Here is a 25,765-nt window from a genome sequence, read left to right as displayed (position 1 = left end):
GTCAATGATTTTAGATCTGTTTACACTTGTAAGATATGCAGACACAATGCACCCCGACTACCTCTGGAAGTGGTCAGGGAGATCTGATCACAATAAGATCACAATGGGTCTTTTAATCGTGTACACCTGTCTAAAAATGTGGGCACAATCAGAATGTGGAAAATATCAGGACAAAGGACGCATGTTAGCACCAGGTGTAGCTCAGTTGGTAGAGCGTGGCGTTTGCAACGCCAGGGTTGTGGGTTCGTTTCCCACAGGGGGCCAGTATGAAAAATTTATGCATTCACTAACTGTAAGTCGCGCTGGATAAGAGCGTCTGCTAAATGACTAAAATGTATAAATGGGGCTTCTGAGGAGAACCTGTTGGTTTAAAGCTCAATACATCTGACAAAGGCATGACCACCAGATAGACTTGACACGTTCTCTGAAGCAGTACGAACATATTTCCTCTTTTATTTACATTCCTTGTTCAAATGTTAACATTTTATAACGCTATAACGCTTGATCAAGTTGGCATTTTTTTTCTCATTAAAATAAATTGGCACAAGTAAAACATATGTAGACAAAAGTTTATTTACACCATACAACATTTTTCGTTTTTTAAATATTTTATACAGGGCTGCAGATGAGAGTTTTCGCCGAGAGTCTTCAAGCAAGATTCTGCAGTATTAAAGTTTGTGAAATATATTATTCATATAAAAGTGAGTATTACCTTTATTGCATTTAAAGCAATGAAGAATGTAGCTTTGACAAACATTCATTTTTATATGACAGAAAAATCCTCTTTGCCTGCCACTCTCGCTCATATATGTTTTATATTATAAAGTAAAAAGTGTAGTAATGGCCAAACAGACTTGTTATAAACTTTTTAAAAACCTGCATAAATATATACATTGTGCTTCCAGGGTCCAGTTTTGAGAAATATAAAACTGGACCCAACGAAGCTGGGATCGACATGGTATTATGTCTTCATTTAGCTTTTTGAGGTTTATTCATCTAGAAAGATTTTCACCTTTTTGAACCAATTCTTCTTACCACGGGTACTCTGAAACACATGATGGTAAATATTGTACACCCACCTGGCTGGCCTGCTGCACTAAGTACACTAGTGAGAATACAAAAAGTAACACTGATGTTTTTTGTTGTATTTTTTGTTGTATTTTTTCCTCCTGTCCTCTGTCGTTTCCTCGTAAATCGTATTGGCACATCATGTCCTTGTCATACTCCTTTATAATCCAGATATGTAGTAGGCCAAGGCTGTTAGGACAGTCTGTCCATTTTTTCAGTGCAAAATACATCCTTTCCCCTTTCCTCCATGTCCTGGTTATCATTTTTCTCCTGGTTGTCCTCTTCCTGGTTTCTACTTCCTGGAGTGCACCCAAAATGTCACCCTATTCCCTATATAGTGCACTACTTTTGACCAGAGCCTTATGAGTCCTGTTCAAAAGAGCCCTATGGGTACTGGTCAAAAAGAAGCCTATAGGACCTGGTCAAAAGTAGTGTGCTTCATTGGGGCCTATTTCGTGGTTTGTTTAGGTCAGATCAGATCAGACCTCTGTCTGGAAGTCTCCTTCCTGGACGTCTAAGGGGAGATTGACACACTTCTCCCACTCCGCTGCGGTCATTTCCAGAGAGTCCTTGGTGTCAGGGTCTAGTACATTCATACTGCTGTAGTTCTGGTACTCACAGGCTGGGTTGTAGCTCTCCCAGGGGTTCTTGTTGGGCATGGCCTTGTCCTTGGGAGGACAGGGACAGGTTAGCAGCAGATATGGACAGGGTCATAGCAGGACATAGGAGGTAGCATGCCTTATAGTCACTAGACATGGTTCACTATACACTGTTACTATATGTTATACCCTATGCACTTTATATGTTATATATAGGAAAGGGGCAGGGATATATATATATATATATATATATATATATATATATATATATATATATATATATATATATATATATATATATATATATATATATACACAGGGATATGTGAGGGTTATTACTTAGAAGGGAGCATGCCTCACTGTCACTAGTCACAGTTCACGGTTCTTCTTTTTCTTAAACATTGGGTAACATTGGTTAATAATAACTTCCATGAATAAGCATGAATAAACTGTTTTATAAATACATTTGTATTTCATCACTTTAAAACATTTATAAACATTCATATGAAAGCTATAATGGGTTATTCAAGAAAGTTATTATAAAGTTTTGCCAAACAATGGATTATACAGAGACTTTGAATTACGATGTACTGCCTCTATGCATTGATCACCTCAACTAATGTTCTGGTAGAGCACATTAATGGTGTAATGGTTCTGTGAGAAGCGTAAGTAACAAAAGGTAATGAAAAGTATCTCAAATGTGAATAATGTGGTTAGGCTATATCATGGAAGAATTCAAATGAATAGTGCGCTTTCCCTTGTAGCTGAATAACGGTGATGAGGGACTAGAGGATGAGCTTCCACTGTGTCTGACTGTGTGCTGTTCTGTTCCCATAATCTGGATGTACTCTCACTGACACTCACAAAGAGACTAGTAGGGAGGCAAATAGCGCAGCGAGCTATCGGAGCTGTTACTATGCAGTCAGGGAATACACAATGGTTACTAATGTTGTCTGTAGCTCTGGAGCCTGCCAGCTATTCAGCCAGCCCAGCCAGCACTGCAGTACATTTATTCCCCCCCCCCCCCCAAAAAACAAAATGTAAGTGAAAAAAAAAAGAAGTCGTTTTCTATATAAATGTCCTTGTGGTGGTTACTAAGCAACAAGCAGCGAATTACGCTGTGCAGTGGGGTTGATTGAAATGTGAGAGAAGAGAGAGAGGATTACATGACATGACAGGCCAAGGGGCTAACTGCCTGCCTGCTTGCATGCCGCAGAGCTGACTCTATTCTCACACAACAATAGGGCTGAGTGTGTTTTGGTCAACAGGCCAATTTCTGTCTGTAAACTATTCCCAGGATACAGTGCAGAAAGCAATGCAGAAATCATTCACTCAGAACTGACCATGTCCGGTGATATGTCAGGACTGATACAGCTCCTTGCATTTTGAATGGATGCACTCAAATTGAGATGGAATACCACGACAGAAAGCCTTCTCACAGGGGCTCCTTTTCAACACATCTAAGATATATAGTCTGATTGAACCTTTCCAACCCCCAATTCACCTGGGGGTGGTAAAGAGCGCCAAAGCAGGATCCTTTTCCTCGATTCCTTGCATCCATGTCCGAGTGGAGGGACCTTAGACCTTCTCATTCAATATGGTTGAGAAGGAGGCGAGGAGATAGGATACAAGGAATTGTGGAAAGATGAATTGAGAAAGAGCCAGTGAGTCTGCAGACTGCCTGTGATGAGATAATGCCTGCCCTCTCTCAGACAGTCTCTCGTTTAGCGACTAGTCATCCCCCCCCCCCCCCTCACCACCAGCAGCTGGCAGGCCTGCTAGGTATAGAGCCATGTCACTGGATCTGTTCATTTGCTCAATGACTCAGTAAGTGTGCTGCTGAGCGGATGGACATCTAAAAAAGGCTATCTATCTTGCTTTGTACTCTAATCGGTCGACAACCACCAGCTTCGACCAATCACCCCATCTGGATTTTCTCCAGCTCTGTAATTGGTCTACAACAGCCGACCGCTGACCAATCATCTCCCCCTGCCCTTCACCATTTCCTGTTACTGCTGATTTCCTGTTCCTGTTCCTGGTATTATTACTCACCATGCTGCCCATATTTGGTATGTCTTGAAATCGATCCAGGGTTTGAAATTTCTGATTCAGTTCTTGGAACAGCTCCATGTGTCTTTTCCTGGTGTGCATGACTTTCTGCAATGGCAAGGGGTTCGTTTTGGTTTGGAAATCAAAGCCAATAATAGGATGGAGATTATAATGCAATGTGCTTTCCTCTCTACCCCCCTACACCTTTCTGAATAGCATTTCATCTGTCACTGGTATTATGGCAAGGCTAAGACATATTACAGGGGCCAATGTCTTTTAAGGATTTTGCATATAATGTAAGCCAGTTGAGTAATTACATATCATTTATGGCCAATTTTATTATCAAATCTACCTTTCACATTTATACAGAAAAGTCAGAATACAATAATTTGATGGAGAAATGGAATAAACCCACAAAAGTGGTTTGAGACCTTTGTGTCTTGGGCTGTCAGCCAATGTCATATTTTCCATCGAAAAAGCACAAAAGTCAGGTGTGAAATGTGCATGTGACTTTATAAAGCATAACAGTTTTAAAATCAACTCATAGCCAATGGATGTACGTAAGCGATGGAGGAGGAACCAAATGAGAGTGGGTGAGATTTGCTGGCTGACCTTTGTACGGCTTTAGTTTGACAGGATTGTTTTACCTTAACTACGCCACACATCAATACATCTGTGTTGTGTCAAGACCATGTTACTCCAATAAGCTTAAGTGCTACAAAAAAGTAGTAGTAAATTAAAGGGTAGGGCAAACACGAATGCTCAGTGTAACAACGATAGTAAATTAAAGGGTAGGGCAAACACGAATGCTCAGTGTAACAACGATAGTAAATTAAAGGGTAGGGCAAACACGAATGCTCAGTGTAACAACGAAAGCCTGAAGCATGCACTTTGCCAACCAGTAAGTTTACTTACTTCAAAGTCCAGGTCTTGGTAGCGCGATTTTCTTCTCTGAAGACAAGAAAAACATATTGCAGATAATTAGACAACATACAGTATGTTAAAATGAGGGGGTTATGACCTTCTAAATACTATAGCAATTATAACTCAGTATTAATGAACACTAATTAACATTCTAAGCGTGACAAAATAAACACATTTTCCTTTACGGCAACAATGTGACAATCTTCTCACTTGAACACAGCTGCAAATTAATTATGTATTTACTTCTGCAGCTATTTCTAATTTGAACATTACTACAAACAATGGCTTTATTTACTTAAACCAACACTTCAACAGTCTTCTCCACTCCAGCCTACCTCTAAGGTTAAACCAACACTTCAACAGTCTTCTCCAATCCAACCTACCTCTAAGGTTAAACCAACACTTCAACAGTCTTCTCCAATCCAACCTACCTCTAAGGTTAAACCAACACTTCAACAGTCTTCTCCACTCCAACCTACCTCTAAGGTTAAACCAACACTTCAACAGTCTTCTCCAATCCAACCTACCTCTAAGGTTAAACCAACACTTCAACAGTCTTCTCCAATCCAACCTACCTCTAAAGAGCTCATGGATATGGTGGATCCCGTCTCGCTCCTCGACAGCCCTCCAGTCTCTTCCATCTCAGCCAGGAAGTTCTTGACGGCAGTGCGGGGTTCAAAGGGAAGGTTCTGCTGCATGTGTTCCTGTCCTCCTCCTGACCCGTACTGCTGCTGCAGGTTCTGATCCATGTTCATGTGCTCCATGCCCCCCATCACGCCCATCCCCGTCGGGCTCATGTTGAAGTCCGGTGCCATCTTGTAGTGTTGCATCATTCTCTCGTGGGGCAGCGTATCGCCCATGCCCATGCCCACGTTCATCTTGGTGGAGCTATCGTCCTTCAGGAGAGTGGGAAGTGTGTTACAGTTCCCAGATCCGGCCGCCGCCGAAGCCCGTGGCATCACGATGTAGTCCGTCTCCATCATCTGGCCTTGGGGTGAATGCCCGCCCACGCTGCCCATACCACCCATATTGCCCATGTCGTGGCCACTGCCCATCCCGCCGTGCCCGTGCCCGCCCATATCCTGGTCGGACTGACGAAGAGCATCATCGGTGCATAGGTAGACGGTGCGGCGCATGTCGGACACGCTGTCGCCCAAGCAGCCCTCTCCCATGTCGCCCATGGGGCCCATGTGCATGCCGGGCTGCTGGATCATCACCTTGGACATGATGTTGCCGGGTAAGGTGGAGTAGTTGAGCCCCTCGTGCCCCTTCTCATCCTCCTCGTCGTTCAGAGAGATGCGGGATAGGGTGCCGGTGATGGTGGCCGCGCGGCAAGAGCCCATGTCTTTGTGGAGAGCTGTGGAGAGGAGAGACAGGGGAGATAGTGGAATGAATGCACCATACTGACAGACGGGGAAGATAGTGGAATGAATGCACCATACTGACAGACAGGGGAGATAGTGGAATGAATGCACCATACTGACAGACAGGGGAGATAGTGGAATGAATGCACCATACTGACAGACAGGGGAGATAGTGGAATGAATGCACCATACTGACAGACGGGGGAGATAGTGGAATGAATGTACCATACTGACAGACAGGGGAGATAGTGGAATGAATGCACCATACTGACAGACGGGGGAGATAGTGGAATGAATGCACCATACTGACAGACAGGGGAGATAGTGGAATGAATGCACCATACTGACAGACAGGGGAGATAGTGGAATGAATGCACCATACTGACAGACGGGGGAGATAGTGGAATGAATGCACCATACTGACAGACAGGGGAGATAGTGGAATGAATGTACCATACTGACAGACAGGGGAGATAGTGGAATGAATGCACCATACTGACAGACGGGGGAGATAGTGGAATGAATGCACCATACTGACAGACAGGGGAGATAGTGGAATGAATGCACCATACTGACAGACAGGGGAGATAGTGGAATGAATGCACCATACTGACAGACAGGGGAGATAGTGGAATGAATGCACCATACTGACAGACGGGGGAGATAGTGAAATGAATGCACCATACTGACAGACGGGGGAGATAGTGGAATGAATGCACCATACTGACAGACAGGGGAGATAGTGGAATGAATGCACCATACTGACAGACAGGGGAGATAGTGGAATGAATGCACCATACTGACAGACAAGGGAAATAGTGGAATGAATGCACCACACCGAGAACTAATGTCAGTCTGTTTTTAATGATCTGTTTATTTCTCATTTTATGCTTATTTTAAATAATTCCGATTTCAGACCATTGTTGCAGATTTCAGAACCTAATGTTGCATTTCCTTTTTCTGAATGTGTGTCAAAACAAATAATTGAAATTATAATGCCAGGACACTTGAAACAATGAACCAGATGTGTCTGGTATTACACTTTAATGACTATTTCCTCACACAGGTGGGATGAAATAGACAAAACTTGGCTACCGATCTCTTCAAACAGGACACAGGGACACTACTTCAAAGGAGCCAATATAGGGCATTAGATGTTCCTGACGTAACTAAGTACAGAGCTGACAAGCCGAGACAAGCCGACAAACCTCTGAGGAGGACTTTACCATCAAATAACAGCGGGTCAGGAGAACCTTTCCTCAAATCCGACCCGAAATCCCTGATACCTACGACACCTTTTTATCTTATTAAGGTTTGGTTCACCTTGGAAAACCCCCCCAAACCCCAGACACATAACCAGGAGAGGCTAGCTTTTAGTTCTAAAGCTGCCTTGTCAGAAGTCAGAAATACCCTTTTGGAGGAACAGAACAGCCTGTACTGCCGCGCTCTGTGCTTCTCTCCAGCGCTGCAGAGCTGATGGATGCGTCCCAAATGGTAGCATATACCCTACATAGTGCACTACTTTTGGCCCTGGTCCCTATGGGCCCTGGTCAACAGTAGAGCTATGAAGGTAATAGGGTGCCATTTGGGATGCAGGACAGAGGTGTTTTGGGGCCATTTTAATCTTCGCCTTCTGAATCCTCCACAGGGGAATTGCCTGTTCGAAAACCAACAGGCTGCAAGGAGACAACAAGGTCAGCAGTGTGTGTTTGTGTGTGTGTGTGTGTGTGTGTGTGTATGTGTCTGTGTGTGTCCAGCCCAGCCCAGCCCAGAGCAGAGCAGAGCAGCGCAGCACAGCCAGAAACAGAAAACCTAACAATTCCCTTTTTGTTTTCAGCCTGAATCACCACAGAGTGGAACAGGGAGATAAACAGTGGTGCAGAGAGAGAAAGGAAGGAGGGGGTGGAGGTGGTAGGGGGGTAGGGGTAGAGGGTGGTGGAGGGGGTCGAGTGGTAGGGAGGTAGGGGTAGTGATGGAGGTGGACGAGGGGAAGGGGGGGTAGGGGTAGAGGGTGGTGGAGGTGGTCGAGGGGTAGTGGGGTAGGGGTAGAGGGTGGTGGAGGTGGTCGAGGGGTAGGGGTAGAGAATGGTGGAGGTGATCGAGGGGTAGGGGGGTAGGGGTAGAGGGTGGTGGAGGTGGTCGAGGGGTAGGGGGGTAGGGGTAGAGGGTGGTGGAGGTGGTCGAGGGGTAGGGGGGTAGGGGTAGAGGGTGGTGGAGGTGGTCGAGGGGTAGGGGGTAGGGGGTAGGGGTAGAGGGTGGTGGAGGTGGTATGACTCCATGGCATGAGGGATGGGCAGGCAGGCGAGGGATTATTCCTGGTATATATTCTTGGCACAGCAAGTTATTATTGTTGGTATATTTCCTGGTATATATTCCTGGTGTTATTCCAGATAGTGTTCCTGATAGATAAAATAATTTGGATTTTACTTTAATCCTTAACACTAGATCTGCTAAAGCAGTCATTTTGACTGCTCATTATTCATAAAATGTTGCATTACTCTGCCATGTTTTAAGTCATGCCACTCTGTCCTTTACTTTTTTCTAATGAAGTCTATATCACACACTGTCCTTGTTACAATCTTAATATTAGAACCAGTTTTAAGAAGGCATGTCATTTTTTTGAATGGTTTTCCCCCCGTTGCCCCTCCTTCTCCCAACAGTAGGGCCTGCTTCACTCCAGTGCCCAGCTGATAATCACCCCGACAAACTGAACCTAAACTATAACAACAGATGAAATAAAAGTAAAGTATGATGGGGAGAATGTGGGAGAAAGGGGGAGAAAGGGGGAGAATGGGGGAGAGTGGGTGAATTGATGAGCAATGGCAAGCGAACAATGCATAATTATGTAATCACCAATGGTGAATGAAGAACAGGGTGGGACATTCTATTGTATTGATCCATTCTAATTATAGGTCTAATCTTGAAATGGTATTTACCCTATATCAGTTCACCCAAATCAAAGCAGTCGTATCAGTCTACTCTGGCCTACTGGGGGGTAGGCTTCACAGTGAGAGCGTGTGTAATTATATATGCTGAAAGGCTGAAAATATCTGGGAAAATATCCACATTGGGCAGCAGACGCCAGTGTGGGAGAATGTGGTGGTAAGGCTTGTTGAACCTTAGGTTGGTAAGGGGAGAAATGTCACAATGGACAATTTCTTCACTTCACTGTCATTGGTGAACAAGTTGCTTGCAAAGAAAACAAGTCTGGCCGGCACCATGAACAAAGTGAGAATGACAAGACAACTGGACACAATAAAGAGAAAACCGGAGACTATTGCACACTACAACCAGACAAAGGTACGTCAAAGTGTGTCAAGCAAGTGAAAAGGTACTAAAATTGTGTTAACTGTTAGGACAAGGAATAACAGCTAAATTAAATCCAACTGATGCCGTTGTGTGAAGATGCACAGAAGCAGGAGCTGACATGAATGGACAATTTTTGACTGCTGTCATATCTACACTTATATTCATTATATATAATGCCTTTATTGCTTTTGTGCCGAGTTTCACTATTTATAATGACGTTTAGGCTACTGATGTTTTCATCATTTGACTGCGTGTCTTTTGACCATGTGTCTTGGTGGTTGGGATATTTTTACCATGTTCCAACGTATCTGCTTTCTGTTTCACAGTTGTAACAAAGGCACTCCTCGAATAAAATGTATTAAACACTTTAAAAAATAATAATAACGACATGTAGCCCACAGTAACATAAACTAATGAAAATGCTACTGTGTTATTTCAAATAAAATACACAAATCGTATTCTAATGTCACCCAAGGCCTTCATAAACACAACCAAATGATTATTTTTGTGATAGCATATATTAAATATATTAATTACACTGTTAGAATGTTGCAGTCAGAATGACTGCTCTTTAGCTTGAAGGTGGGTCCACCGAGGACCAGCAGTTCTATTGTTAAGAGTCTATTGACGCACCGCTCTAGCCGACGCTTGGCATTGTGCATGGTGATCTTAGGCTGCTCGGCCATGGAAACCCATGGAGCTCATGAAGCTCCAGATGAACAGTTCTTCTGCTGACATTGTTTCCAGAGGCAGTTTGGAACTCGGTAGTGAGTGTTGCAACCGAGGACAGAATATTTTTTATGCGCTGCACACTTCAGCACTCGGCGGTCCCGTTCTGTGAGCTTGTGTGGCCTACCACTTCGCGTCTGAGCCATTGTTGCTCCTAGACGTTTCCACTTCACAATAACAGCACTTACAGTTGACCGGGGCAGCTCTAGCAGGGCAGAAATTTTACGAACTGACTTGTTGGAAAGGTGGCATCCTATGACGGTGCCACGTTGAAAGTCACTTAGCTCTTCAGTAAGGCCATTCTACTGCCAATGTTGTCTATGGAGATTGCATGGCTGTTTGCTCGATTTTATACACCTGTCAGCAACTGGTGTGGCTGAACTAGCCGAATCCACTAATTTGAAGGGGTGTCCAAATACTTTTGTATATATAGTGTATCTCCTAGATATAGGACAGACACTTCAAAACCGTATTCCTTATGATTTATTTAGTCTTTTTTGCCATTTATGAATGTGTTATTCAATGCGTTTCTATGGGCTATAGTAGTAAAGGCCAAATTCAATATTTTATCAAATCATTTTTGTATATATATATTTGTTTAACCCTAAAGGAGTCCTTAAATTCCAAATCAAATAGCTAAATGATCCATGGTATGACCATCTTAAAACAATTCCATATGTTCCCCCCAACAGCTTAGACTTTTACAGTTAATAAGTGTTAATAATGCTCTATGTAGCTAATCATTTCATGTTTAAAATATTATATATGTAACGTATGCTTCATAATATACCGTTAATCTAGCCTCATTCATAAACGTACTTTTCGTCTTTTATACAGCATGTGTGTCTGCATGGAACAACGGCAGGGTATTACGTAGCAAAACCTATGCAGCTGCTACAATGTCTGTGACGGCTAGTATTGTCGTGTTCATTCACCGTCAGTAAAATCACTTATAACCCACTGCAATCATTTGCATGACTCCTTCACACAACAAACACATCCCCCTATCAATACCCTGTAACAACAACATGCTAAGACCACTTGCCCAAGCCTGGTAGCTGACAACCGCTGTGTTCGCTTCGATTGACCGAAAACCCCACCTTCCTATAGTAACTCGTACTTACTGTGTTGACTAGAAACGTAATGCATTTCTAGTGTGTCTGCAGTAGGTCTGCAGGCTGGCAGCTCAGTCTAGGACTAGGTCTACTGCAATGAATTATTTATGAACTAGACGTGGGCTTCTACAGTACCAAGTTTCACGCATTTATATAAAAAGGTTGTCACAGTGTGTGGCAGCGTGAAAGGAGCCCAAATTGCAAATCATTAAGTTCAGTTTAGCTCAGTTTACCTTGTAAAAAGTTTTCAATAAGAGGGCGGAATCGCAATAAACCAGCCTAGACTTTTACATCAAAAGACAGAACACTCTAGGCCTAGGGTGTCCACCCACTCGGCCCAGAGTGGGAGAAAACGCGCTTTGGAGATGACATTTCACTTCCTTATGTTATAAAATACATTTTACCTAGACAAATATGATTTTTCTTGTTTTGAATCATTCAGTGGGGTCTTTCTCTAACATATCATTAATATTATATCCAAAAAGTCGGATTTAATAACCTAATACATCCGATAATAAGCACCGAGCTCTGTTGACAGAGCGGTGCAGCTTTCTCGATGAAACCTTTGAGGATTTTTATATTTTGTGGTCGTCGTCTTCCAAGTTGTTTCCGCCGGTCGCAAATAGCTGAGTTAACACGACACGAGCTGAATTACATGTAAAAAACATTGAAAATAAAAAACGTGCGGTTCACTCAGTGCTCCACTGACATTTCCCAGAGATATGCTTGTTTTTGTGAGAAGTCTTCGAAAAAGAACAGTAACTTCACATTAATATGAACAGCGTATAGTAAAATATGAAAATACTACATGTCATGTCTCAAAATCGATATTTATCTTACCTCTATATTGTTTTATGTCCTCCGGATTTTAGAAGAAAGATGACAAATTCAATGGTGAGCCTGTCTGTAGAGTTCAATGGTAAGCCTGTCTGTAGAGTTCAATGGTAAGCCTGTCTGTAGAGTTCAACGGTAAGCCTGTCTGTAGAGTTCAATGGTAAGCCTGTCTGTAGAGTTCAATGGTAAGCCTGTCTGTAGAGTTCAATGGTAAGCCTGTCTGTAGAGTTCAACGGTAAGCCTGTCTGTAGAGTTCAATGGTAAGCCTGTCTGTAGAGTTCAACGGTAAGCCTGTCTGTAGAGTTCAACGGTAAGCCTGTCTGTAGAGTTCAACGGTAAGCCTGTCTGTAGAGTTAAATGGTAAGCCTGTCTGTAGAGTTCAATGGTGAGCCTGTCTGTAGAGTTCAATGGTAAGCCTGTCTGTAGAGTTCAACGGTAAGCCTGTCTGTAGAGTTCAATGGTAAGCCTGTCTGTAGAGTTCAACGGTAAGCCTGTCTGTAGAGTTCAATGGTAAGCCTGTCTGTAGAGTTCAACGGTAAGCCTGTCTGTAGAGTTCAATGGTAAGCCTGTCTGTAGAGTTCAACGGTAAGCCTGTCTGGGAGCCTTAATTCTCTCACAGCATCCAGCCTAGCTGACTCCATGATATTCTCCTGATTTATGACCATTGATTTTGTCACCCTAATTCTGACCATCCTACAAGGGTAAAAACTCCAATACATTTTGAACAGATTATGATAGAGACATTAACATATTATTTTACCCATTGGTCAAAATATGTGTTTTTGATTGGATACTCTTAAAAACACAACGTTTACATGAAAAGACAGCGTACCGTTAAAAAACGCAATACTTTCAACATGAGTCATCAACAAAACCAACGAAACCAGGGCTACAGTACAACGCTTTCCCATCGTCCATTTTGTTAATGAACAACAGGCACAAAGGAAACGATAAGCGCTGTCATTATTATTCAGATTCACGACTCTCCCACTCTATCTTACCCTTCCTTTTGATTCCAAGCAATGCGTTTCATCCCACACAGAAAGCTAGCCGGCTTTCTGACACCTAACAAATTCTCTTCTTTCACTAAAGCCTCCTCTTCTCACTCCTCTGTTGCGTCCCAAATGGCACCCCTATTCCCTTTATAGTGCACTACCTTTGACCAGGGTCCATAGGGCTTTGGTTAAAAGTAGTGCATTGTATAGGGAATAGTGTGCCATTTGGGATGCATCCCTCTTCGCAAATCAAATGGGTCTGTTTTGATCATTAAGCCAGCAGGCGTCCAATGTGGATAGTGGGCTGTTACACAACCTGGGATGTTATTTTATACTGTGTCTAACTCCTTTTTAGGGCTTTCATTTCAATAGGCAAAGTAATCAGGAGCTCATTAATTTAATATGACACCATCTGGTTGTTTACCTGATCGACAGGCGATGTCCACGTCTTTCTCAAAGTCCGTCTGTTGGGGGAGAAAATACAAAAGTGGTGAAAATACGGTCAGACAGATTTATATTTCAGCTTTGACACAACAGAATATGTCATATAATGTGACGCTGCCACAGATGTGAAGTGACAGGCACATACACATGCACATGTCTGGTTTAAAGTTTTAAAAACCTAGCAAAGTTAAACCTTTATGTGTATTTTCCTTTTCATGCTGTTATGTTATGAATCTGCCAGTTCTGACTGTTATGTTATGAATCTGCCAGTTCTGACTGTTATGTTATGAATCTGCCAGTTCTGACTGTTATGTTATGAATCTGCCAGTTCTGATTGTTATGTTATGAATCTGCCAGTTCTGACTGTTATGTTATGAATCTGCCAGTTCTGACTGTTATGTTATGAATCTGCCAGTTCTGACTGCATTATTTGCACTGGCAAAGCTAAGATGGCTGCCATTGTCATTTTGGTAGACTATCCCTTTAATGGGGCATGTCCCTTTAAGAAAAAAGTAGCTGTTTGGGGAAATGTTTGGCTTGTACCTGGCTGAGGTTCTATTTGTGTGGAAAACTTTTTAAGCACAGGAGGCTGCTGAGGGGAGTACAGCTCATAATAATGGCTGGAATGGAGTAAATGGAATGGCATCAAACACATGGAAACCATGTGTTTGATGTGTTGGATACCAATCCATTAACTCCCGTTCCATCCATTACTATGAGCCCGTCCTCCCCAATTAAGGTGCCACCGGCCACCTGTGCTTTTAAGCAACTTAGATTTAACCACTCCAGGGAATTATTTTGGTTTATTATTGTTGATTTTTACTCCTACTTGGAGGATGAAATTTAGCTGTTGTGAGAAAATCTCCCCCAGGCCGGATTTCCCTCTCCCTCAACCATCCGGTGAGATCTATCCCGGTGATTGTATTTTTATTTGAATTAATTGTATTTTTGCATTTTGAAGGGGGATTGCTAATTTTTACCTTTTGATTGACTTTGGGACTATTTTCTGTTAGGATTCTACTTGGGATTTTTTCTTCCTGAACTTTATTTTGGGTCTATTTGAATTGGTTTTGTGAAATGATACACATTCTATGACAATATGCTGATGTTTCTCACTGTATTCATTTAGTCTGTCTTGTTTTAGTCACCTTCATATATATATATATATATATATATATAGTATTTCTTTGAACTTTAATATTGTAGCATTGTTTGAGATCCAAGTTGATTGTTACAATATGATATCATAAATGAAACCTAGAGCAACTCCAGCTACATGCATTGTTGAGATTAAGTCAATAGAAAAATATTTTGCCTATCCTTTGATATCTGATTAAACATGTCATCATTATATAGGAGTAGTTTCATTGCATCTATCTATTGCCTTTCCCTGTTTGGGTCAGTTACTGTCAAGTTAAAGGTCCTATACTTCACTGCTCCATTCACAACAATATGGCAATACGCATGTAAAAGGGATTTTATAGCACTAAAACAGCAGTCGGGAAGCAATCACTGTTTGTTCTCTGCAAATTATACTATTGAACCGGGGGCACCCCGACAGCCAACACACCATTCTACAACGGTGGAAATTAATTCAATCTGAGTAGGAGGATATTAGGATATTAGAATGCAAACGATGGGAAGATCAGACGATAGATATGATGAGCGAAGGCCGTTGGCAGTTGGCGTTCTGCTGGATCAAGAGATTTGGTGTGGCGTTACAAAGGTCATTCAAAGAACTGGTGCTTAATTATGTGTGTTGGGGGGGGGGGCTGGAGAGGGGGCTCTGTAAATGAAAGACGCTTGACGAAAGTGACAAATAAGTTCAATCAAACTGGAAGTAGGATAACGGAAAATGGATCTCATTTATTAATGTGTGTGTGCATGTGCGTGCGTGTGTGTAATGTATTACAGGGGCCAGGGCCACATGCGGCTGTACACTGTGTGTAACTACAGTTGAACTAAAGCAGCTATCTGTAAAACGATGGGTAACAATGCCTCATCCAGCCGAACCAGCAGAATTGGAATTTCAGTTTACTTCCTTAATTGGCTGAAATGGAATGGACCCCAAACCCTGCTATGAAGGCTTGTCTTGAGGGTATATAATACTATACCCTTTTCACACTGAGCTGAGCCAAGGCGATCCCTGCCGAGCCGTACTGCACTGGCCTGGTTACGCATCCACCACAGTTGCTGGAAACATACTGGAAAGGACAATGTGAAAAGAATGTATCGTAGCCAGAGCCAGCACAGTACGGTTCAGTTCAGTCCTATAGTGTGAATCAGCTGTTAGGGGCAAATTCTAACCTCCACTTAAGTGGAATTTTCACTTGGTGTATGTCCCAAATGACACCCTATTACCTGGTCGAAAGTAGTGCACTATATAGGGAATAGGGTGCAATTTCAGACGTAGTCTCATTGACATCAATTAAACATTTTACTCGTGAAAATGTGGATTTGCTCCTTTGTCTCAAATATAAAGGCAGGTATAGGCTTTGGTTGAGCGCAGAGGAGGCTGGTGAGGGGAGGACAGCTCATAATAATGGATGGAATGAAGTGAATGGAATGGTATCAAACACATGGAAACCAGGTGTTTGATGTGTTTGAGACCATTCCATTTATTCCGTTCCATCCATTACCACGAGCCCGTCCTCCCCATTGGAAATGCCACCAGACACCACTAGGTTGAGGGTTATACTGGTGTTGCTTACCATAATCTGAGCATGACCGTTGGGGAAAGTTCCAGTGTTGTCAGCATTGAGGGGGTCTTGACAGTTTCTGGGGTCCTGACAGTTTCTGAGACGACATCTGAAAGCATCTTGGACCTGGGGAAAGTGAGGCACCATAGAAGTAGTATTATTATTATTATAAGTAGTATTAGAGCACATTAGTATAACATGATATATAATGTGTATTTTAGTTTCTGACATGCTATGGCCATGACTCTAGAGAGTAAAGAAAAAACCATGCTCTATTGTTCCTGCTGTAACCTTGACCTTGCTCACAGTAATTACAGCTACTTTCCAAAGGGGAGGGGCAAGTTAACAGGAAAGTGATCTGGAGTTAATCTGGTCCAGATCACTAATCTCCTAATCATCTCCTAATAAATACTGTAGTTAGGGCCAAACGGGAAACAGGAAGTGTGAGTGTGTGTGGGGCAACACGAGATAAGAGGGATTAAACATGTATAAGGGTCAACAAAACGTAGTGACACAGGGTGTGACCTGGGGCATGTTCATTTGGCACCGAACGTAAAATAGATCAAATGGGGAGGTTCTATCTGAATTGGTCTAATAAGAAACCTTAATTTTTATATCCTGTTGGAAAGTATTTTTGAAAATCATTTTTCTATGGTGTGCACTATGAACAGAATCCTACTAAAAGAGTATCCCCTTCTCCCTAACCCATACCTCCCTCTCCCTCCTTCCCTCCCCCTCTCCTTCCCTCACTTCCCCAATACCTCCTCCTCTCCCTCCTCTCCCTCCTATCTACCTCCTCCATCCCCTCCCCTCTCCCTCCCCTCCTCTCTCCCCTCCTCTCTCCCCTCCTCTCTCCCTCCCCCCTCTCTCCCTCCTCTCTCCCTCTTCCTTACCTCTTTCCTCAGGATACAGTGCACCATGACGATGACGAAGCCCTGCAACGAGTCGAAGACAGAGAAGAGGATCTGAAATAGGATGGAGCGCTTGTCTGTCATGGCCAGCACTGCAGACATCCAGGTCAGAGCCAGCAGAGGCAGAACCACACAGGAACTCCACAGAGAGGCCCTGAGGGAGGGAGGGAGAGGCGGGAGAGGGAGGGAGGGAGGGAGGGGGAGGGAGAGGGAGGGAGGGAGGGAGACAGGGGATAGAGGGTAAGGTAAGTGTCTGCATTACCACCTGACACACATCAGATCATAGAAGACATTACTGCCTGGCCAGACTACTACAGCGGTCTCTCTTGTTGATAGAAGACATTACTGCCTGGCCAGACTAATGATTCACATTGCCAGCAACTCAGTCTAGGAAGACATACAGAAGCACCAGAAACACCATCTACTGTTTATGAACAGATACTCTGTTACCAGCTAGTGTTCTGTTGTCTCTCTGACATACAAGACATTACTGTCTGACTGCCCAGTACTCTACTATAGGTCTAACATTACTGTCTGACTGCCCAGTACTCTACTATAGGTCTAACATTACTGTCTGACTGCCCAGTACTCTACTATAGGTCTAACATTACTGTCTGACTGCCCAGTACTCTACTATAGGTCTAACATTACTGTCTGACTGCCCAGTACTCTACTATAGGTCTAACATTACTGTCTGACTGCCCAGTACTCTACTATGGGTCTAACATTACTGTCTGACTGCCCAGTACTCTACTATAGGTCTAACATTACTGTCTGACTGCCCAGTACTCTACTATAGGTCTAACATTACTGTCTGACTGCCCAGTACTCTACTATAGGTCTAACATTACTGTCTGACTGCCCAGTACTCCACTATAGGTCTAACATTACTGTCTGACTGCCCAGTACTCTACTATAGGTCTAACATTACTGTCTGACTGCCCAGTACTCTACTATAGGTCTAACATTACTGTCTGACTGCCCAGTACTCTACTATAGGTCTAACATTACTGTCTGACTGCCCAGTACTCTACTATAGGTCTAACATTACTGTCTGACTGCCCAGTACTCTACTATAGGTCTAACATTACTGTCTGACTGCCCAGTACTCTACTATAGGTCTAACATTACTGTCTGACTGCCCAGTACTCTACTATAGGTCTAACATTACTGTCTGACTGCCCAGTACTCTACTATAGGTCTAACATTACTGTCTGACTGCCCAGTACTCTACTATGGGTCTAACATTACTGTCTGACTGCCCAGTACTCTACTATAGGTCTAACATTACTGTCTGACTGCCCAGTACTCTACTATAGGTCTAACATTACTGACTGCCCAGTACTCTACTATAGGTCTACCATTACTGTCTGACTACCCAGTACTCTACTATAGGTCTAACATTACTCTCTGACTGCCCAGTACTCTACTATAGGTCTAACATTACTGTCTGACTGCCCAGTACTCTACTATAGGTCTAACATTACTGTCTGACTGCCCAGTACTCTACTATGGGTCTAACATTACTGTCTGACTGCCCAGTACTCTACTATAGGTCTAACATTACTGTCTGACTGCCCAGTACTCTACTATAGGTCTAACATTACTGTCTGACTGCCCATTACTCTACTATAGGTCTAACATTACTGTCTGACTGCCCAGTACTCTACTATAGGTCTAACATTACTGTCTGACTGCCCAGTACTCTACTATAGGTCTAACATTACTGTCTGACTGCCCAGTACTCTACTATAGGTCTAACAAGGTCTTTCTCCAGACCATCAGACCATAGCAGTCTCAGTTGAGGAAGGAATACAGCTACATCTATGCAAGGACACATATGCTGCCCTGTTTATTCTCTGTAGCGCTACCAAGGTCTTGGTCCAGACACACAGACCATCAGACGAGTCATACACACACACAGCTAATCTTTTATTAATTCCCCCTGCCAGGCATCGATGTACTGTAAGACAGCACTTACATGGCATTGCTGGCTGTAGTTGCAGAGAGAGCAGTTGTGGACACCACACCACATTTGGCACATTTCAGAGTTAACCCTGTATGGGGCTCGTTCATCGGTCTGTGGGACAACAAACAACAAGAAAACAACAGGAAATAGTGTTAGTGAAGAAGCAGCGCTAGGACTAGCATAGCATTCCAACTGTTCTATCATACAAGATGTTGACACTAGTGATGATAGTAGTGAAGAAGCAGCACTACACCATCCCAACGTTCTCTATCATGTTAGTAGTAACCAGGGCCAATTTGTCAGTGTTTTTAAGGAAAAACAGTAGCACCCACAACTTTTCATATAGTAGTAGCCAGACAGACGTGTGTTAGCGTGGGTGTTGTAGAGGGCTTTAGGATTAACACGCATCAAGAGGACGACATAACATAACGTTTGTGAAAAAAAAAACATCACTAGGAATGGAATCCCAACTTTCTCTATCACACAAGTAGTAGTCAGGCAGGGCCAAAGGGTTTTAACAACGCATGACAAGATGACATAAGGCTGGTCTGAGGACTGTCTGTGGACAGTTGGTCACATTCTAGTGGGCTACAGGCATGTTGTTAGAACGCATGACAAGATGACACAAGGCTGGTCTGAGGACTGTCCGTGGACAGTTGGTCACATTCTAGTGGGCTACAGGCATGTTGTTAGACCAAGTATAAACCAGTCTTTACGTGGTGCTTTTCTAGAGGGATTCTGGTGTACCAACCAACAAGAAGACAACAAAAAAGAACACATTCCAACTCTCTGTATCATGTTGGTAGTAGTCAGGGGCAATCTGGGGATGTGTGTGGGCGGTGGGCGTTTTAAAGGATTTTCATCATGGACTGATTCTGCCACGTCTCCGCACACACACACACACACACACACACGTCGTCTCCCCCAGAGAGATGTGACCTCTTTATGTTGATGTTCTCCCATCAGCCAGAGTAAAGAACGAGGTCTTATCTCCATGTGGAAAATGAAGACATCCAGAAGGTGTGGGTGAATGTGTAGTGAGGAGGAGTCAGACTATTATGTCAACTAAAGGACTAGAGAAGTAGGCCGCTGCAGATCTTAAGAGAGCTACACAGTCAACACTCCAGCCAACCTGGAGGTAAACAACAAGCACTTCAATGTCCATAGACGTAAGTATAACCAGTTACTGTCTGTCTTTGTCGTGTATCACAATGTATTTTGTAAGTAGGTGGTTTCTTACCCAGCTGCTTCAGACATACTTCAGGTCATAGAAATATAATAAAATAGAGATTCTCTTTGCTGTAGGTGGTTTCTTACCCAGCTCGATGCTTCGGCTTCTTCTCCAGAATCCCGTCTCTGGAGACCAGCTTGTTGAACACCAGGATGCCAATCACCATGTTGACCTGTTTATAGAGAAGGAATACCTTTATATATCTATTACAGTTTGTTTCAATTGCTTAAAGCACAATTTTGAAAACAGGGCCCGGTTTTTCAAACCCCTTCACACAATTAGCACAACACTACACCAAAGTAGCACAACACCTCAGATCATTTGCAAAATTGAACACTTTTGTCAAAACTATACAATGTCTTATAAAAACCTTATTTTGTTGTCATAACATAAACCCAACCATTATAAGCCATTTAGCAGACGCTTTTATCCAAAGCGACTTACAGTCATGCGTGCATACATTTTCTGTGTATGGGTGGTCCCGGGGATCGAACCCACTACCCTGGCGTTACAAGCGCCGTGCTCTACCAGTTGAGCTACAGAGAACCACAACCATCATATGGTCTGATTCTGTTTGAATCAGTTAAACACTCCTGTGCTCAACCTAAAACACTTTCAGCATTTACACAGAGAAAGTGTCAAAATAAATTCACATTTTAGTCATTTAGCAGACGCTCTTATCCAGAGCGACTTACAGTTAGTGATTTATTTTTATTTTTATACTTGCCCCCCGTGGGAATCAAACCCACAACCCTGGCATTGCAAACGCCATGCTCTATCAACTGAGCTACATCCCTGCCGGCCATTCCCTCCCCTACCCTGGACGACGCTGGGCCAATTGTGCGCCGCCCATGAGTCTCCCGGTCGCGGCCGGCTACGACAGAGCCTGGATTCAAACCAGGATCTCTAGTGGCACAGTTAGCACTGCGATGCAGTGCCTTAGACCACTGCGCCACTCAGGAGTACACAGTATTCAGTATTCACCAACACCACATGACACCAATTGTGCAGACTAATGAAAATATTTCTTTATTTTCATGTACTCAAGTCAGTCAATACTGAACATTTCAACAAAACATTCATAACAAAACATTTTCCAGTTTTCATACAGTATTTCTGAACGTACCATAAGCTTACAATAATACTGTAACATAAATTACATATCCAGTTCAGTACCGAATAAAAAAGAAAAATAACCTAAACATCTCTCCGCCTAGCTGGATCTGGCCACAGGGCCTCGTCAACATCACAGGCTATATTTTCATTTGCAAGGCAACGTGGGAAGAATCTTTTGGAGTGACGAATCCACTCTTGTATGGATGCTGCTTCAATTTGATCACATGCTTCCACTATAGCTTGAATGAGGGCCATCTGGACATAGGGCCGGAGATCATAAACCTTCCACCGCCATGCTGAGAAGAACTCCTCGATTGCATTATTGGCCAAAACAAGGTTTATGATGTCTCTCGCTTGCTCCTGTGTAAATATGGGGCCCCTCCCTCCTTGGTGTTCTCGACGTTCAATCCTATGTTGGCCAAACAAAATACATGTAGCTTACTGTAAAATGATACAGGAATAGATACCAAACTGTTGATATAGTACATGCAGTAAGCTATGGATTTTCTGTTGACAGAAGATACGTTTCTCACCTGTGCTCTTGACGAAATGTCTGAACTATTGATGCCACCGTGTACCTGCTTAGGTTAGGCTGTACTCTCAGTCCAGCCTCCCTCAGTGTTAGTCCGTGGTTTATTACATGGTCCACAATTGTAGCACGAATTTCGTTACACAGATTTGGTTGTCTTCTTCTTTGTGCATGTCCTACCCCTCCTCCAGGTCTTCCTCTTCCTCTCCCTCTCCCTCTCCCTCTTCCTCTTCCTCTTCCTCTTCCTCTTCCTCTTCCTCTTCCTCTTCCTCTGACACCGTCCATTTTTTTTAAAGACAGGTGAACTTACCTGTTGCCTTTTTATAGTGCTTAAACCTGATTGGTGTGTCTACAATTAAGCTCCAGTGTGTGTGCACACCTGGTGGCTGTGTTTAACTAATTGGTTCATGGGTGTGTTCATTTGAAAGCCTTTGCTTTGAAATTGCAAGGAAATGACATCATGATACATTTCTGTGTCAAATGCATACAAGTGTGTTTAGTGTTTTGCAAATCACTGTGTGTAATGTTTTGCAAAAAGTGTGAAGCTGACAATGTGCTTACAGTTGAGCAAATCTAGGCCGGTGTTTTGCTCCTTGAGTGTAAGGTTTTGCTAATTGTGGGAAAGTTTTAATTTTAGTGTGTAAGCAATTGAAAAAAACTGTAATATACCTGAGGGAAACCTGAATATATCTAGTCATATACCTGAGGGAAACCTGAATATATCTAGTCATATACCTGAGGGAAACCTGAATATATCTAGTCATATACCTGAGGGAAACCTGAATATATCTAGTCATATACCTGAGGGAAACCTGAATATATCTAGTCGTATTGGGCGGCAGGTAGCCTAGCAGTTAAGAGCGTTAGGCTAGTAACTGAAAGGTCGCTGGTTTGAATCCCAGAGATGACTGAAAATATCTAACTAGTTAGTTACACTCTCTCATGTTCACCTGTTTATAGAGAAAATAGGTGTAACTGGTGGGAATCAAACCCGGCTCTCACCAACCCAACTCCATTAGACTAAGAGGACACTGTCAAGGTCCAAAGGGTGACATTTACATTTTCATTGAGGGGAAACAAGGCAGGTTTGGGGTCAATTCCATTTCAATACAGGAAGTAAACTGAAATTTGGATTCCAACTCCAATTTTTCTAATGAAATGGACCCCAGCCCTGTAATAAGGTGAGGGAACAATGTCATATCTAAAGACACTTGTGTACTTCAGGACAGTTAGCTGCATCAGTATCTCAATATGATGTTTTTATCCTTGTGAAATACAAAAAGGTGATTGACATCATTAGTGTACCGTAGACATGATTTATTTCCTCCATTCTTCCTCTCCTCTATTTCCAGTCCCTGCTGCTGTTGCTGTGTTGTCATGTGACCTCTAGGGTTGCATGGCTTACTCATGGCGTTGACATTTACTAACTCGACAGACCTGACCTCTATGCTCCCCTCAAGCCAACATAAGAGCCTTCAGGGAGGCTTTGTCTGTCTGACAGCAGATTCTGTTATTTTCTAAAGCAAAGGCACCTCCTTAGACAAACAGTAACTCCAGCACTGTACCAACAGTATTGTAATAATTGCCCCTTGTGGGATATATCAAGTATTCTGAATTTAATTGAATCAGTGCTTACTGCTTTGATTAAAAAACTGCAAGATTTTGGAAGGAGGCTACAGTCTTGGAAAAAAGGGTTCCAAAAGAGAAAAAAGGGTTCATAAAGGGTTCTTCAGCTAGCCCCATAGGAGAACCCTTTTGGGTTCCAGGTAGAACCCTTTTGAGTTCAATGTAGAACCTTCTGCGGAAAGTTTTTTTTCAATGGAACCCAAAAGGGTTCTTCATAGGGTTATCCTATGGGGACAGTCGAAGAACCCTTTTGGGTTACAGATAGCACCTTGTTTTTCTAAGAGTGTAGACAGTGATTGTAATAATTACTAAGAATTGACGTTTCTTTCAGCATATAGTCACAGTTGTACTAAATGGATGAATAACCAACAATGCAATGAATGAGTAGCCTATGTTAGTGTCTATGTTTTATATTTGATAGTATGCATGCTCATCTCGCCTGCAAACCAATATTCTGTATGGGATAATTAAGACATCTTGAACCTTGAATAGTACTTAACCTAAACATACAGTGATACTGCAAGCCTTCTCCCTTTTAATGAGTAGATAAGCACTGTAATACTATAACACATACTTTAATCAGTAGTACTGTAATACTATAATATGTACTTTAATCAGCAGTACTGTAATACTATAATACATACTTTAATCAGCAGTACTGTAATACTGTAATATGTACTTTAATCAGCAGTACTGTAAAACTATAATACATACTTTAATCAGCAGTACTGTAATAGTATAATATGTACTTTAATCAGGGGTACTGTAATACTATAATATGTATTTTAATCAGCAGTACTGTAATACTATAATATGTGCTTTAACCAGCAGTACTGTAATACTATAATACATACTTTAATCAGCAGTACTGTAATAGTATAATATGTACTTTAATCAGCAGTATTGTAATACTATAATATGTACGTTAATCAGCAGTACTGTAATACTATTTAATATGTACTTTAATCAGCAATACTGTAATACTATAATACATACCAGAACCACTGCTGCTGCCGGTCCAACAAAGGCATACAGGAGACCACCTTCTAGAGATAGCCAGCAGCTGTAGAGAGAGGAGAGGAGGAGAGGAGAGGAGAGGAGGAGTAGAGAGAAGAGAGGAGAAGAGGAGAGGAGAGGAGAGGAGAGGAGAGGAGAGGAGAGGAGAGGAGAGGAGAGGAGGAGTAGAGAGAAGAGAGGAGAGGAGAGGAGAGGAGAGGAGAAGAGGAGATATCAGCTAGCGAACCAACTCCCACAAAGAAATTAACACCCAGAATCACATCAAATGAATGGTGCACAGCTGCATACAGTTGTATTATCCTCCAGTGTGAATGGAGTACTAGCTAGCATATGCTGTGGTTCTACTTCAGAAAGTTTTACTGGAGAATAAAATGCTAAAGAGAGTTTTAAAACATTGTTTATGTACTAGTATTCAGCTGGGACACAACTTAGGAGCAAATGGGGTATTGTCAGAATCTTTTAAAATGCCCTCTGGGATTGTCTTGGGGGTTTTGTCAGGTTTGTAGGGTTCACCCTAGTCTGGGTTAGGAAACCCAAGAAGAGACTTAATATAAGTTAAAGATTTGGTTGGCTGTCGCCTTGCAGGACTGCTCATAAGAGACTAGGTATGCTTTTTCCAACTGGATTTAGTTCACACCAACATTTGAAGGGGACACAGCATGATAATAGGGATTCTGAAGGTTTTACTGTGGGGTTTGAAGAAGATGAAGAGTTTATTTCCAAAACGCTACAGTATATCCACGTGTGTTTTTTCATCAGAAATGATTGCTTATGGGTACCTTCATGTGTGTGTAAAATATTACTGCTCTCAGATTTTTTATTTATATATTTTAGATGTGAATTAAAATGTAATTATTTTGCAAAACGCTATATATTCATTGTTTAGCTGGAATGGAATGTTGGTATCCTGTATGTTTGACTGTGATATGTGGTTGTCTCACCTAGCTATCTTAAGATGAAGGCACTACCTGTAAGTCGCTCTGGATAAGAGCATCTGAAATGACTAAAATATAAAATGTAAATGTTTTACATATAGATCTCATATTACTGTATATCTATATATACAGTACCAGTCAAAAGTTTGGACACATCTACTCATTCAAGGGTTTTTCTTTATTTTTACTATTTTCTACATTGTAGAATAATAGTGAAGACATCAAAACTATGAAAATAAAAAGTCTTAAACAAATCAAAATATATTTTATATTTGAGATTCTTCAAATAGCCACCCTTTGCC

The 25,765-nt window shown here is 42.4% G+C and overlaps 1 protein-coding gene across 1 annotated transcript in view; it reads right to left on the bottom strand.

Annotated features, from left to right (window-relative positions):
• Positions 1-430: 430 nt before the first annotated feature.
• The window catches only part of adgrb3 (adhesion G protein-coupled receptor B3), a gene marked incomplete at its 5' end in the record, with an annotated part of 302,913 nt that continues 277,578 nt past the window's right edge, over positions 431-25,765 (bottom strand). The window contains 10 exons of the mRNA XM_084170757.1: positions 431-1,736; positions 3,720-3,824; positions 4,632-4,667; positions 5,216-5,997; positions 13,411-13,450; positions 16,142-16,255; positions 17,023-17,194; positions 19,022-19,120; positions 20,327-20,412; positions 24,508-24,574. Coding sequence (XP_084026883.1) covers positions 1,548-1,736; positions 3,720-3,824; positions 4,632-4,667; positions 5,216-5,997; positions 13,411-13,450; positions 16,142-16,255; positions 17,023-17,194; positions 19,022-19,120; positions 20,327-20,412; positions 24,508-24,574 — 1,690 coding nt within the window. The 3' untranslated portion in view covers positions 431-1,547. The remainder of the gene's footprint in view (positions 1,737-3,719; positions 3,825-4,631; positions 4,668-5,215; positions 5,998-13,410; positions 13,451-16,141; positions 16,256-17,022; positions 17,195-19,021; positions 19,121-20,326; positions 20,413-24,507; positions 24,575-25,765) is intronic.

Source organism: Coregonus lavaretus (genome assembly GCF_964263955.1).
Source record: "Coregonus lavaretus genome assembly, chromosome: 1".
NCBI classification, from domain to species: domain Eukaryota; kingdom Metazoa; phylum Chordata; class Actinopteri; order Salmoniformes; family Salmonidae; genus Coregonus; species Coregonus lavaretus.
The sequence above is the reverse complement of the archived record's forward strand: the minus strand, read 5'-3'. Positions and strand labels throughout refer to the sequence as shown.